Genomic DNA, 14,023 nt, shown 5'->3' on the forward strand with positions numbered 1-14,023 from the left:
TCCGTTATGCTCAGTGTCAAGGTGGTGGGAGTGCTCCCTGTGTATCAGAAGTGCTCCCTGTCACTGTTGGTGGGGACAGGCATGGCTGCTGGGGGCCTGACCCTGCTTGGGAATCGGCTGGTGCGCAGGAAGCTGAGGTCATGCTGCCTGTGAAACTGAGCCAGTCGGCTCACCTCTTCAGCCTCTTCTGTAAAGTAGAGCTAATACATCCTTTTACCCCATTGCCAGAGTATGTGACAGAGCCCATGCCCTAGAGAGGCATGGGACGGCTGCCCAGAATGCCCCAGGGAGGGTTCAGAGCAGACTTCTCATCTCCATCTCCTGTACTTCTGAGAAATCAGGAACTGCTGGGAACCATCCATCTACTTCCTTACAGTTCCGGCGTTTAAAAGGGGTCACGCCCCTAGACTCAGGAAGGTGAGCTGGTTGCCACAGAGAAATGCCTCTTGAGCCCGTGGCCCTTAGCTGCCTCTGAGGACTCAGAGCTGCATTTAGTGGTGCCATGCTAAGTGCAGGTGACCTGGCCTGAGGCCGCTCTAGGTAAAAGCCTTGCCCCAGCTCCAGAGAAGCAGTAAGAAGAGTGTCCCAGTGAGCCACACCCCTAAACCCCACTTTGCCTTCTAGACTGTCTCCTTCTGGGCCCGGGAAGGGCTCAGCAGATAAAGCTGTTGCTGCATAGCCTGACTACCTGAGTTCAATCTCAGGACCCCCATGATGGGAGGAGAGAACTGACTCCCATAAGTTGTCCTGGGACCTCCATGCACGAGCCGTGGCCTGAGTATGTCCCCTATACACACGCACACACGGACACTAAATATTAAAATTTCTCATTCTTAGCACCGAATCTTTTACAGTTACATTTTACTATCCCTCTGTGCAAATGTTCTCTCTGCTGAGGAGTGGTCCTGGAGATAAGTACCCATGTGTCTGTGTGGAAAATGAACTACAGACTCTTCTTTTGTGTAACTAGAACCAAAGGGGTGGATTTGCAGTGCTCTGTGAGGCCTATATTCAATCAAAACTGCCTTTGAAAGCCCCAGTCCCGTGTTGAAATGTGGATCGTACACATGGTTTCTATAAGTAGATTGCTCTTTGCTCGGAAGGTGGAATGGGACCCTGAAGCATCCATGTTCTGCTGGAGTGTGGGCTGCCCACACTTCTCCCAGGCTGCTTGCTCCTTGGCCATTTTCAAGAGATGCTTTTGGATTCTTAATGCCACCCCTCTCTGGTGTGCTTTGGTGTCTTCAGTTTACCAAAGTCATAACTAAACAAGAGTAGGAGTGTTTATAAGAATTCATCTGCCCAGAATCTTATCTCTGTGGTGTGGCATGGTTTATCCCACTAGCCTGGCCGCCTTGGTCCTGAGAGTCGCATCAGCTCCAAATGGAGGACTCTTCTGCCTGTCTTGGGAAGAACTGTATCTATTGAACGGTGTCTAAGCTTCCTTTCCTATAGCTGTGATAAAATACCCTGACAATAGCAAGGTAAGGGAGGAAGGGCTTATTGGTTTGTAATCCCAGGTTATAAAGCATCGAGGCAGGGGTGGCCTAGCTGTGGGACCTGAGGCAGCTGGGCACATCACATCCAGTCAGAGGAACAGCCCATGCTCAGCTCACTTTATCCTCTTTGTACAGCCCGGACCCGAGTGGAGGGAATGGTGCTGCCCACTTTTAGTGTGGATTTTCCCAGTTCAATCACAGGTGTGCCCAGGAGTGAGCAATCCCTCCCACATGTGCCTAGAGGCTTGCTTCCCAGGTGTTCCAGATCCATGTGGACAGTTGACACTGGCTGGCTAAGAGATTGGACTGAGAAGTCGGGCGGACTCCTGGTTTAAATGCTGGCACCACCTTACACAGATAAATGCACAGAGTGTATGCAGTGATGGTCCTGGGCAGCTCCTCTGTACCTGCAGAACCGTCTACATCAGCTTGTTTCATTTCTCCTGGAGGATGTCCCTCCACTCCCAGATTGTGGTTCAAGTCATGGAGAGCACCCAACAGTCCCTCACAGGGCTTCCAGGCAAGGCCCTCTCCACCAGCCAGTCAGAAGCTGCCATCCATGCAACATCCAGCATTTGTTGTCCGAATCTTAGAAGGTCTTTTAATAAAAAAGACCCAGAGCCAGATATCAGGGTGAAAGCTGAAAGATTGGAGAAGCAAAACAGCCAGCCACTAGCTTACCTCTACTAAATCCTCAGCCTCAAGAGAGCGAGTTCCTGTTTCCTCACGCCTTATATTCCTTTCTCTGTCCTGCCATATTACTTCCTGGGATTAAAGGCATGTGTGCTTCCCAAGCAAAGACATGAGATCCCAAGTGCTGGGATTAAAGGTGTGTGCCACCACTGCCTAGCTCTGTTTCTCTCATGTAGCCCAGTGTGGCCTTGAACTCACAGAGATCCAGATGGGTCTCTGCCTCCTGAGTGATAGGGTTAAGGGTGTGTGCCACCAATGCCTGACCTCTATGTCTAATCTAGTGGCTGGCTCTGTCCTCTGATCCTCTGGTAAGCTTTATTGGGGTACACAATATATCACCACAGCGTTTTTAGGAGTAAGTTAGGATAGGAACCAACCATCCTTGTAATGGTTACATTTGCATATCACCATGACTGTATTGAGATTGGGAAAGCCCAGCAGGTGTGTCTGCGAGGGTGTTTCCAGAGGGTTAATTAGGAGAGCAGAGTCACTCTGAATATGGTAGCCGCAATCCATATGCTAGGGACCTGGGTGGGATAGAGAGAGAACACAGGCATGTGGCGCTTCCTGCTTCCTATCAGCTGCGAGCTGAGTGGTCTCTGCGGCCTGTTCCTGCCTCTATGCTATACCTCACCATAGGCTCCCAACCCATGGGGCCCAGGACTACACACTGAAACTATGACACAGTTGAATAAGTCTTCCTGGTAGGCTGTTACATTAGGCATTTTCTCACCCCAACAAGAGACAGATAACGTAAGGCTGGAGTCCTCAGCCTGTGCCATCCCAGCCATTGGGCCAGCAGTGCTATTTAAATAAAGTGAAACATTTTCTCCAGGCCTTGAGTGACCAGTAAGCACTGTTCTTGCTCCGGTCCACACAGTGCATCTGGAGAGTCCTGAGTTCCTGCCTTGACAGTCCCTGGTGCTGCATTAGCCTGCAATGTAGATCATCTCTCCCTGGAGTTCAGTCTTCCTGTAGGAAGTATTTTAGAAGCCCTGGCAGAGGTCTCCTCTGTTCCTGGCATGGCTGTTTTGATCTTATGCTGGCACCTTGCAGAAAGCCAGGCCTTCCACTATCTACCAGTACCCATATCATGTATTATGCGGCTCCTTCAAGCCTCCTCCATGATCCTTATTGACCAGGGATTTCTAAGTAGATCCTCAGTGTATGTCAGCAAGTCAGCAGCACTTACCCTAAGGAAGGCATGATTTGAATCCCACCTCCTGCCCTGTGTAGGTTCAGTTCAACTCTTGAGCCTTGTGGGGCTGAGCCTTGGCCACACCTGCTTCCCTTCAGCTCTTCATCCTCTCATTGACAGAAGCCAGTGAGAGACAGAAAGGCTGTAGATGAAGGCTTTCCCAAGGCTCTTTTTGATGGTGTCGTAGAAAATCCCCCGGGTCCCTCAGGCCCATCTTGGGGCACAGTGTATGTACTCTTGTGCCTTCACAGACATTCACCTACCCAGCCAGATCAGTTGAATCAATCCTGGAGGTCAGTGGGGTGACAGACACCTCCGCCATGCTCCCACCCTATTTCCCTTCCCGTGTGAACTCAGTGATGTGAATTTATGACCATCTTCTGTGGGGCACTCAGCACAGGCGCATGCTCAGGCCCTGGTGCATGCTCTTTCCTCCTCCATGCTCAGCCACTGCCCACTCAACATGGGCATCCCCCTTACGCCAGAGCGAGCACACTCCGGTGACCACCTCCCTTCCCTCCCCAGGGGCACCCATGGGTACATGGCTCCCGAGGTGTTGCAGAAGGGGACATCTTATGACAGCAGCGCTGACTGGTTCTCCCTGGGCTGTATGCTCTTCAAGCTCCTGCGAGGGTGAGTGGAACTCTGTCCTGTCCTGGGAGTACTTGGGTCAAATGGAGCTTCCTGGGCTGAGGTCCGTTCAGTGTCGGGGGACTTGCCTCCTGTACAGGAGGCCCTGAGTTCTCAGCACGGGGGTGGGAAGAATACTTACACGTTACTACCTTGACGTCATGTTAAATCACACAGTGGCCTTTAAGCCACACTGCTGCAGATGATGACCACCACTGTGGCTCCACCTATTTCCCTCAGGTCAGCATCTGTCCCAAGGGTTCAGAGATGAAAGCTTTGTGGTTTTGTATTTCTGTCCCACATCGTAGGTCCCATGAACCTTAACTTAGGACTAAGGTAAAATAAGACTAAATATAGCAAACCAAATTTCCACAGTAGGCCATGTTCTGGGACTAGGCAAAAGTATTAAAATGTGGATGGTTGGAGAAGGTGGTGCCCGCCCCCTTTACAAATGCCTTCTCATGATTCCTGAGCATCAAGCATCTGGAGAATTCTGGGGTGTATGGGTGAGGACAGGGCAAAGTAACCCCACCTGAAAAGTTGGCCTTTCTCTGTGAGCCTGCTAAAGCTGTGTCTCTGAAGATGACCTTTCTACTTGACTGTATGCTAAGCTACAGAGATGCTGAGTTGGGCAGCAAGGGAGTGTGCCCCAAGATGTGTTCTCATACTGGATTGTTGACGGATGACACCTTCTGAGACTTTCTAGATGTTTCCACTGGTTTTACCCGGGAGCTTGACTCTAGGGGAATCCAGCTGTATCTTTCATTCTCACTGCAAAGCTCTAAGGCAGGCCCCTGTCCCCACTTCCTATTCCTAGATTTCCCTCTTCCCAGTTGTTCAGTAGCCTGTGCCCACAGCCTGCTGAGGGTTCACCGCACCCCTGGGAAAACTCATACATTTTGTTTAGTGCATTTGAAAAGCCGTTGAACTCCACAGTGCCCCCAAACATGGCTCCAAGTGCAACTCACTACATCGTTGATGCTTCTGTAATCCAATTCTGCTGGGCCCATTGTATTCCCTGGGGATCTAAAATGATATTACCGCTAAGAAAGTCGGGTCTGTTATTCCGTAATCACATTACCAGTACCATGTTGGTGGAGCCCAGGCGCCCTTCATTCCTGTTGGCAGACTAGTTGACCTGATTATAGAGTTTATGCAGGGTGAGCCAGAAGAAGCCATTTCCCGGGGAGACTCCCTTCTGTCCCCATGGCAGTGATTGAAGGTCCAGGGAGACACCCAGGAGTCCCTCTGGTCCCTGGAGACAACAGCCAAACTGTCCGATATAAGAGTCATCAATAAAGTACCCCAGGGAAACGGTGCAGGTCTGGGAAGGCGCCATTCGCCTCTTCCCTGTCATCCCTAGCTGTTGGTAAAAAACAGTCCATGCTCGATGTCTGGAGAGGGTCTGCAGTCACATGACTGTGTGTCTGAAAAATCAGGAAGAGCTTGTCTAATTATCACTTCGGTCCTCGGCAGCTGTGACTTGCCCCTCACGGAATGAGTTTAGCTTGTACGCAGCTGCAGCTCACCCTCTGAGTCCTTCTGAAAGGGAAAAATAGAAAGTCCTTGGCGAAGTCCTTCATCTCCTGTGGCAAGAGGGTTTTTGTCACAGACCTGAAGGCCCCTGAGGATGGTCCCAGGGACCGTTGTGGAAAGAGAGGTGAGAGAGAGCTGGAAGCCAGAAAGTGGGCACAGCCCAGGTGGCCAAAATGCCTGATCGCAGCCCTTAAAAAGGGCCTCATGGAAGGGCTGCTTCAGGAGGGAAGAGATTGGCCTGGTGAAGAGGGTTCAGCAGGTAAAGACACCTGTCACCAAGCCTGAGGGCCTGAGTTCAATCCCTGGGCCCAACACTGTGGAAGGAGAGAACCAACTCCTGCAAGCTGTCCTCTGACCTACACACCTCCCCACATCCCACATGCATGCCTCTGCATGCGTGTATGTGTATGTGTGTGTGTGTGTGTGTGTGTGTGTGTGTGTGTGTGTGAGAGAGAGAGAGAGAGAGAGAGAGAGAGACAGAGAGAGACAGAGAGAGACAGAGACAGAGACAGAGAGAGAGACATGTCACCTAAGAGTTTGTTTTATATTTATGGCCATGTAAGCCTCTAGCTGCCCAAAGGAGTGTTAGACCTTCTCCAGGGCCAGTTCCCAGTCACTGTCTGCTGACTGCCTGAGCCTGGGAGAAGGAGTCTTGGCCTGTGTGGCAGATGGACTTTGATGTATCTTCCCCACGGTGGTCCAGGTCTCTCTCCTGTGCTTACTCAAAAGCCCTTCCAGGGAGCATCAAAAGCACCAGCGAGCAAAGAACAGGAAATGAGTTCGGACTCCGGTGATTTAAGCTCAGTAAACATTTATTGAGTACTTAAAGCACATGAGAGCCTTGGCCTGAGAGGAGGAGGAGGGGAGCTATGGGAGGAGGGAGAAGGATGGCAGGAGAAGGGGAGGCTCCCCAGAGGACCGGGAGCTGGAAGCAGAGACATGGAAGACCCACTTCTGGCTTGGCTGAGTTGGGGTGACTTTGTGCGGGAGATGGAGCTCTCAGGATGGAGAAGATATGGGGACAGGTGCAGCTCACCATGGGGGCCCGTGAGTGGTAATTAGTGTCTCAGATACGGTGTGTTAGAAGAAGCAATGGAGACTTGGGAGGGCCTCCTCCATGTGTGCTGTGGAGCATGGCCTTGTTTCCTGGTGTCCGGGACGGAGGGTTTTTAAACAAAGGGATGACAGGGCCATGTAACCTGCAGTAAGATGGTTTTAGAAGCGGTGTATGGTGTCAGAGTGACAGAGACGTGCCCGAGCTGCAGCTCGAGAGGATGTGGGGACACATCAGCACCATAGACTCAGCAGAGACAGTGCAGGGACATCCCATTACTCTTGGGAGGGTGTAGTCAGCAGTGCCTTGGGTGGAACCAAGGGTCACAGAGGCCTTTCATGAGCGAGGCCCCAAGGCAGGTCTTCAGAAGGAGGAACTGAGACAGGAGAGATGGCTCAGGGGCGAAGGGCGCTCTCTGCTCTTCAGAAGACCCAGGGTTGATTCCCAGCACTCACACAGCAGCTCACAGCCATCTGGAACTCCAGTTCCAGGGACTCCGGCTCCTGCTCTGGCCTCTGCCAGCACCACGGGCACATGGTGCACAGAAACATGGCAGGCAAACACCCGTATGCATAAAATAAAAATGAGGGGATTTTTTTTTTAAACGAGGAGGAACTAGGCAGGGGGCCTTCCTTCCCAAGCTGTAGACAGGAGTACATGCCACTCGGGGTTGCTTTGTGTCTTGTGAACAAGTCACTTGTGGTCCAGAGGCCCCAGAAACTGCTCTTCTTTGAGAAGTGAAGTGGGGTGAAGCAGGACACTGGGTGGGCAGAGCTTGGGCCTGGAGGCATGCTGCATTTCTAGGGGGTAGCCCATTCCCGTCCCATCCCATTCTAGGGCAGCTGCAGCCGCACAATCAACAACTTCAATTTCCAGAGGCACTCAGCGCGCCCTGGGGACTGTTTTGGTTGTCATAGCTTAGGGTATATGGGCACTACGCAAGTATCTAAGTGCATAGGAGACACCCCCCCCCCCAACAATTATGGGAATCAAGAACTCTCCCTCTGGGGATGGCCCCTCCCCCACATACATCTTCCATCAGGATAGCGCCTGGCTAGAGGCCTGGGGGCAGGGTTAAGTGCCCCTGGGGTTTGTGCCATAGAGGGAAAGGGGGCCTTTTATTGATATTTCGCAGTAATTGGCTCAAACTCCAAAGGCATATTTGACGTGACACACCATTTTTCTTGCCTTCTAAAATTAAGCCGTGAGAGTGTTTAATCACATGTCGCATTGGTTTGGGCTCCGTGTCAACCCTGTGGATTTGACATGTCTAACGTAGGAGTGTGTGGGCTTCCTCAGTTTCCTAGCAGGTGTAGGGGGAATGTGCTCAGCCTTGCACTCTCTAATTAAGAGTGCCGTGTTTTTCCAAGCAGCATGTGGACTTGCTGTAGTCAAAAGCCACCCAGTGCTGGCGCTGGCGAGAGCGGGTCTCTGCACTCTGTGCTGATGACAGCCGGGACCTGGGCACCTATTTACGGAGCCTGCATGGGGACAGCTGCCATCACGTGGGCTGTGAGTGCCACTTGTCCTGCTCAAAATGGAGATGTTACTATCTGAGGGGTCTTTTTTTGTTCTTTTTAAACATTTTCCAAAATAGAAAGCCAAATCCCAGACTTGGTTCACAAAGAGTAATCAAGGCTCCATTTGGCAGCACGTGAGCGCTCAAGTGTTCCCGACAAGACGGCCCAGGGTAGAAGAGCTGGAAAGTCGTTTCCCATGATGCCTTGCTGGGTCAGCTATGAACTCACTGAACTTGTGAAAGGGGCCTATGGCCCTAGGAACAGATGGAGGGGTGTTGTAGGGAGGACATGGGGCTCTCTCCCATCCTCTCTGACTATGTTTTTGTTTTTGTTTTTTGAGACAGCGTTTCTCTGTGTAGCTTTGGTGTCTGTCCTGGATCTTGCTCTGTAGACCAGGCTGGCCTCGAACTCACAGAGATCTGTCTGGCTCTGCCTCTGGAGTGCTGGGATTAAAGGTGTGCGCCACCACTGCTGCCCAGCTGTCTCTCTGACTATTTTGCACAGCTGAAACAGAATCGTGCCAACCAGGTGGTTGATAACGGGCAGAATTTATTTGAGCTCGTGGTCCTGGAAGCCAGGCGTTCAGTCAGCAGCTTGAGGGACTTCCTGCAGTGTTGTTACAGGACCTGGCCAGGGAACTATGAGAGTTGTAGAGGGAACATGCAGAACTGGAAGCCAGACTCACCTTTCTGACCCCACCCCCCCTCCCAAATAACAGCCCTAATCCCTTCCTGGGTTAGAGCCCTCCGGACCACACCTTTAGAAGCCCCGCCTCCACACACCACAGAGATCAAGGACGGAATGGAGTCCACTGTGAGTGTACACTTAAGTCCAAGGTCCTCTCCAACCCCGTAAACTGTAAGGAACACAGGGAGGGTGGGGGCAGCAGCAGGGTGGCAAACGGAGGGACTGGTGGTGACTTGGCATCCATCTGCCCGGACCTCAGCACGCTGACATTTCTGTGGATGTGTACACAGAGGGCTGTCCAAGCAGAAGCTCGGTGGTTCAGAGCACAATGTTTTGGGTTTCTATTACTTTATGTATTTATTTGATGGTGTCTCGCGCAGTCTATGCTTGTCTGGAATTCCTGCATAGCTGAGGCTGGCTGTGAACCCTGGGTCCTCTGCTCTTCCGTCTCCCTTGCAGATGCACCACCCTGCCTGGCTTTGAGCACAGTAATTGCACGCTCCTTCTCCTTGGAAACAAGGTGAAAGGAATATTTCCAATCAAATCTATTTAAAGACTATCGCCCATCCTTGGTTAGTGCCAGTTTGCCTTGTTTGAATTTTTTGTTCAAATTAGTGCTTTTTAGGAGATGGCGATTGCCTTGGCGGTTCACCACCACGCCGGGGTGCCCTCTCTTGTATGGAGGGAGAAGGAAGGAGTCTGAAAAAACTTCCTTGCAGCAGGAAGGGGCAACCCAGGACAGGTGGAGTCCTTTAGAGTTGCCTTGATGATGCCTCTGTAATCGGCAGAGTGGGCCTTGGAATGTTTCCCAGAATGTCTTGCTTCAGCTTCTCTCTTACATGCCTTGTGAACAGGTTTGGTCATCGTAAAGACATGCCTCTCTGAAAGGAAACCCAGTCCTAGCCAGCCCTTCAACAAACTCATATTACACCCATATGCCACGAGTTCTAATTTGCATATGCAAAATGCCACTTAATGATAAAGTTTCTTTTGAAAGCTAGCTTCTGCAGACTTTCAAAGATAAGAAAAAGGAAAAAGAAAAAAAAATGTGGCTCACATGTGAAATCCCAGCACACTGGAACCAAAGACGGGAGGATGGAAGTGAGTTTGTAGTGAGTTCAGGGCTAGCCTGGGCTACATAGGCCCCCTCCGCTTGTGTGTGTGTGTGTGTGTGTGTGTGTGTGAGTGATACTGTATAGCATTCCCGCGTGTTTATGTAAAACTTTCATGAACACATCACAGACCCTTGACGACCCATGCTCACCCCAGTAGAGCTCAGCAGCTAGGCTATGGAAGCAGCCTGGGCGTCTGCCCATGGAGGCATAGATGAAGACCACAGCCATAAAGGAAAATGAAGTTAAGCTGTTTGTAGTAAAATGGCGGCTCTGGAGCTAATCGTATAAAGCAAACTGATCAGTCCTGGGAAGACAAACATCAAGTGGGTTCTGTCCCTTGTGAACCCAGACTTTAGAGAGACATGAAATCATATGTGTGTAGATTACAGGAGAGTGTGGAAACTGTGGAGCAGAGGGAAGAAGAGTGGGAAGCAGGGGGAGAGAGGAGGGGAAGCAGGGAGAGAGAGGAGGGGAGCAGGGGGAGAGAGAAGGGGAGCAGGGAGAGAGAAGGGGGAGCATGGAGAGAGAAGGAGAGAGAGAGGGGGCAGGGAGAGAGAAGGGGAGCAGGGGGAGAGAAGGAGAGCAGGGAGAGAGAAGGAGAGCAGGGAGAGAGAAGGGGGGAGCATGGAGAGAGGGGGAACAGGGAGAGAGAGGGAGAGCAGGGAGAGGAGAGCAGGGAGAGAGAGGGGGCAGGGAGAGAAGGGGCAGGGAGAGAAGGGGCAGGGAGAGAGAGGGAGAGCAGGGAGAGAGGAGAGCAGGGAGAGAGAGGGGGCAGGGAGAGAGAAGGGGGCAGGGAGAGAGAAGGGGGCAGGGAGAGAGAAGGGGGCAGGGAGAGAAAAGGGAGAAGGGAGAGATAAGGGGAGCAGGGAGACAGAGGGGGAGGAGAACACCGTAACATTATATACATGGCTGAAAGTGTCCTGGTGTAACTCTATTTGAGAATCATAGCTTGGAAAGTAAGAAGAAGAAATATATGAACTAAATGAGTGTCACAGCGAAGAGCAGTCCTTCTCAGGCCTTACCAAGCGTGGCCAGGTCCTGGTCCTTTACAACTGGCTGCCCTGTTCACACCTATTGTCTGCCGCCGCCGTCTGCTGTCTGGATGTGGACACTGAAGGTTTGTGTGAACGGCCAGGTCACATGGACCCCAGCTTTCCCGACTCCTCCTGGGGTCTCCTGGTGCAGCCCTTGACGCCAAGGCAGTGTCGGGCTGGGCACCCTGGCTTCTAGGCTGATCCACGGTCACCACCATGGGGATGCGTTGCAGCCACACAGGCCATCGGGCTGTTTTAGGAGCTGGGCTGCAGAAGTCTGTGTTGCAGCTACTGCAGCACACATCCCTTCTGGAGCGTGGCTGCCTGATGCCCGTGTCCTGCAGGTGACTTTTGACTGGAGATGCTTGTCACTGCGTCGAGGATCAAGTGAGATATGTCTAGCTCATTCAGGATCCAGTCTGTTCTGTGGTTAAGTTTTGTTTTCAGAAATGGTGAATGTTAATGATCTTTGAATATCTATGTATTACATTTTACCCATATATTAGTCCGTGCCTATACTGAGTTAGGCAATGCCACGCTTTAATAGAACTGTTTTCTCTCTACAGCCACAGCCCTTTCCGACAGCATAAAACCAAAGACAAGCATGAGATCGACCGCATGACCCTAACAGTGGTAAGTTGATGAAGGATGGTTTCCCTGTTACATTCTGCTACTTGGGAAGTGTGTTGTGGAATAGCAGAAGGAGCCACAGGGCTGGAGAGATGGACCTGTGGATAGAGAGCTGGCCCCACAGACCTGAGCCCCGGAAGTCACCACAGGAAAGCCTGGTGCAGTTACTGCATTTATCATAGCAGTATTGCTATGAGATTACTGGCGAGGACAGGCAAATCCCCAGAAGGCCTTGCTCCTCTGCCTTGGTGTGCACAGCAAAAAGAAAAACAAAGACATCAGGCAGAGAGGGCAAGGACTGTCACCCAAGGCTGACCTCTGACCTCCACGTGGGCCCTGTGGCTCACCTGCACTGACGTCCATTTGAACACTTGTTCTTGATATATAGATAGGGATATAAAATACATAAAGACAGGTCAAAACCATATATATATATATATATATATATATATATTATTATATATTATTATTATTATTATATATACATGAAATGTGCATAGTTGAAATAAATACATGAAAATAAAAGCATTCCTAGGGGAAATTTTGAAAGAAAAAAAAAAAAAGATGAGTGGAAGCGGACTCCAGGGTTCGGAGTTAATGTCAATCTGTTATGAATTCAGTTTTAGATCTGCTCTGCCCCAAGGAGCAGCCTTGGCCTCTGCTTGGGGGTGAGGCCACCGTCTTGGGATGGGCCTTTGAAATCTGCCTCCTCTCTCCCCAGAACGTGCAGCTTCCGGACGCCTTCTCCCCGGAACTGAGGTCCCTCCTGGAGGGTTTGCTCCAGCGGGACGTGAGCCGGCGGCTGGGCTGCGGCGGAGGCGGGTAGGCCACCCTGCATGTAGTCAGTTCCCTAGGATGGCGTCAGCCACAGGGGGCGGAGTCAATCACAGGGGCACAGTCCCACGGGGCGGAGTCAGTCCCACAGGGCGGGGTCCCACGGGGCGGAGTCAGTCCCACAGGGCGGGGTCAGTCCCACGGGGCGGAGTCAGTCCCACGGGGCGGAGTCAGTCCCACGGGGCGGAGTCAGTCCCACAGGGCGGGGTCAGTCCCACAGGGCGGAGTCAGTCCCACAGGGCGGGGTCAGTCCCACAGGGCGGGGTCAGTCCCACAGGGCGGAGTCAGTCCCACAGGGCGGAGTCAGTCCCACAGGGCGGGGTCAGTCCCACAGGGCGGAGTCAGTCCCACAGGGCGGGGTCAGTCCCACAGGGCGGAGTCAGTCCCACGGGGCGGAGTCAGTCCCACAGGGCGGGGTCCCACGGGGCGGAGTCAGACACGCGGGGCGGGGTCCCACGGGGCATTGGTTGTCCGTACTGTTGCCCTTAGGGTACCAGGCAGAAATGCCCGGGGGAGGAGGTGTCTGCTTCTGCTCCTGGCATCGGAGGGGTCAGCCTGTTCTGGCTGGAGCCAAAGCACAGTGCCAGCCCTCAGTGCGGACGTGGGCGGGGCTTGTCTCCCAGCTGGGCAGGAGGCAGAGATGGGGGACTGGAGGGTTTTCTTCAGAGTGAATCCCTTCTTAGAGCCGGGCCGTGCTGGTTAAAGACTGGGGCCTCCTGGGAAAACAGTGCTCAAACCAGAGCTTGTGAGAGGAGGGGAGAAGATGGGGGAGGGGGAAGGGAGGGAGAGGAAAGGAAGAAGGGGGCGGAAGGGGGAGGTGAGATACTACCAGTTTTCATTTTTCCTACCAAGTCCCGTGAGAACCGGGTGTGGCCTCTGTTTCTCCCCTTCTCCATCCCCTGTGGCACCTGATTGTCCCAGGTCGCTGTTTACATGACCCGAGCCCTCCACTTTCCTGGGTCCCATCTTTTAGCTGCATTATGCTCCCAAGTAGCGCCTTAGAGAGAGGCTGAGGGGTACACACTGCCCCCTCAAACCGGCCTGATGCCGCAGCTGGGCAGAGGTGGCTTTCCAGTGTCAGAGCTTCGCACTGTGTTGTCCTGTGCGGCCACACAACGTGGCTGCACGTGGGTGCATCTGTGGGAACTGCCAGGCTGTCTTAAGCAGCAGCGTGTGTGCGTCTGGGCAAAGGGGACATCTTCCCAGGTCCAGTGTTGATGCCTCTAGTCGCTGCTACAGCATTTTCTGACCTCTCCAAAAGCAACCTCTTGCTTTTTTCCTACACATGCGTGCCTGCCAGTGTGTGTGTGTGTGTGTGTGTGTGTGTGTGTGTGTGTGTGTGTGTGTGTGTGTGTGTGTGTGTGTGTGTGTGTGTGTGTGTGTGTGCACGTATGTTTGTGCACATGTGTCTGTGTGCACTAAAGTGTGGAGTGTGTGTGGACCCAAGAGTGATGGGTGTCTTCCTTGATGGCTCTCGACCTCAGATACTGAGGCAGATCCCTCCCCAGCCAGAGCTTTCTGATTGGGAAAGTCTAGCTAACCGCATGGAACCAGGGATCCAACTCAGGTTCACATGCAAACGCTTTCCCGCCT

The 14,023-nt window shown here is 52.4% G+C and overlaps 1 protein-coding gene across 2 annotated transcripts in view; it reads left to right on the forward strand.

Annotated features, from left to right (window-relative positions):
- The window catches only part of Grk3 (G protein-coupled receptor kinase 3), a 94,984-nt gene that overhangs the window by 68,711 nt on the left and 12,250 nt on the right, over positions 1–14,023 (forward strand). For both annotated transcript variants that reach the window (XM_036171806.1, XM_036171807.1), the window contains 3 exons: positions 3,916–4,023; positions 11,533–11,599; positions 12,318–12,418. In XM_036171806.1, coding sequence (XP_036027699.1) covers positions 3,916–4,023; positions 11,533–11,599; positions 12,318–12,418 — 276 coding nt within the window. The remainder of the gene's footprint in view (positions 1–3,915; positions 4,024–11,532; positions 11,600–12,317; positions 12,419–14,023) is intronic.

The sequence above is a fragment of the Onychomys torridus genome, chromosome 22 (assembly GCF_903995425.1).
Source record: "Onychomys torridus chromosome 22, mOncTor1.1, whole genome shotgun sequence".
In the NCBI taxonomy this organism is placed as follows: Eukaryota; Metazoa; Chordata; class Mammalia; order Rodentia; family Cricetidae; genus Onychomys; species Onychomys torridus.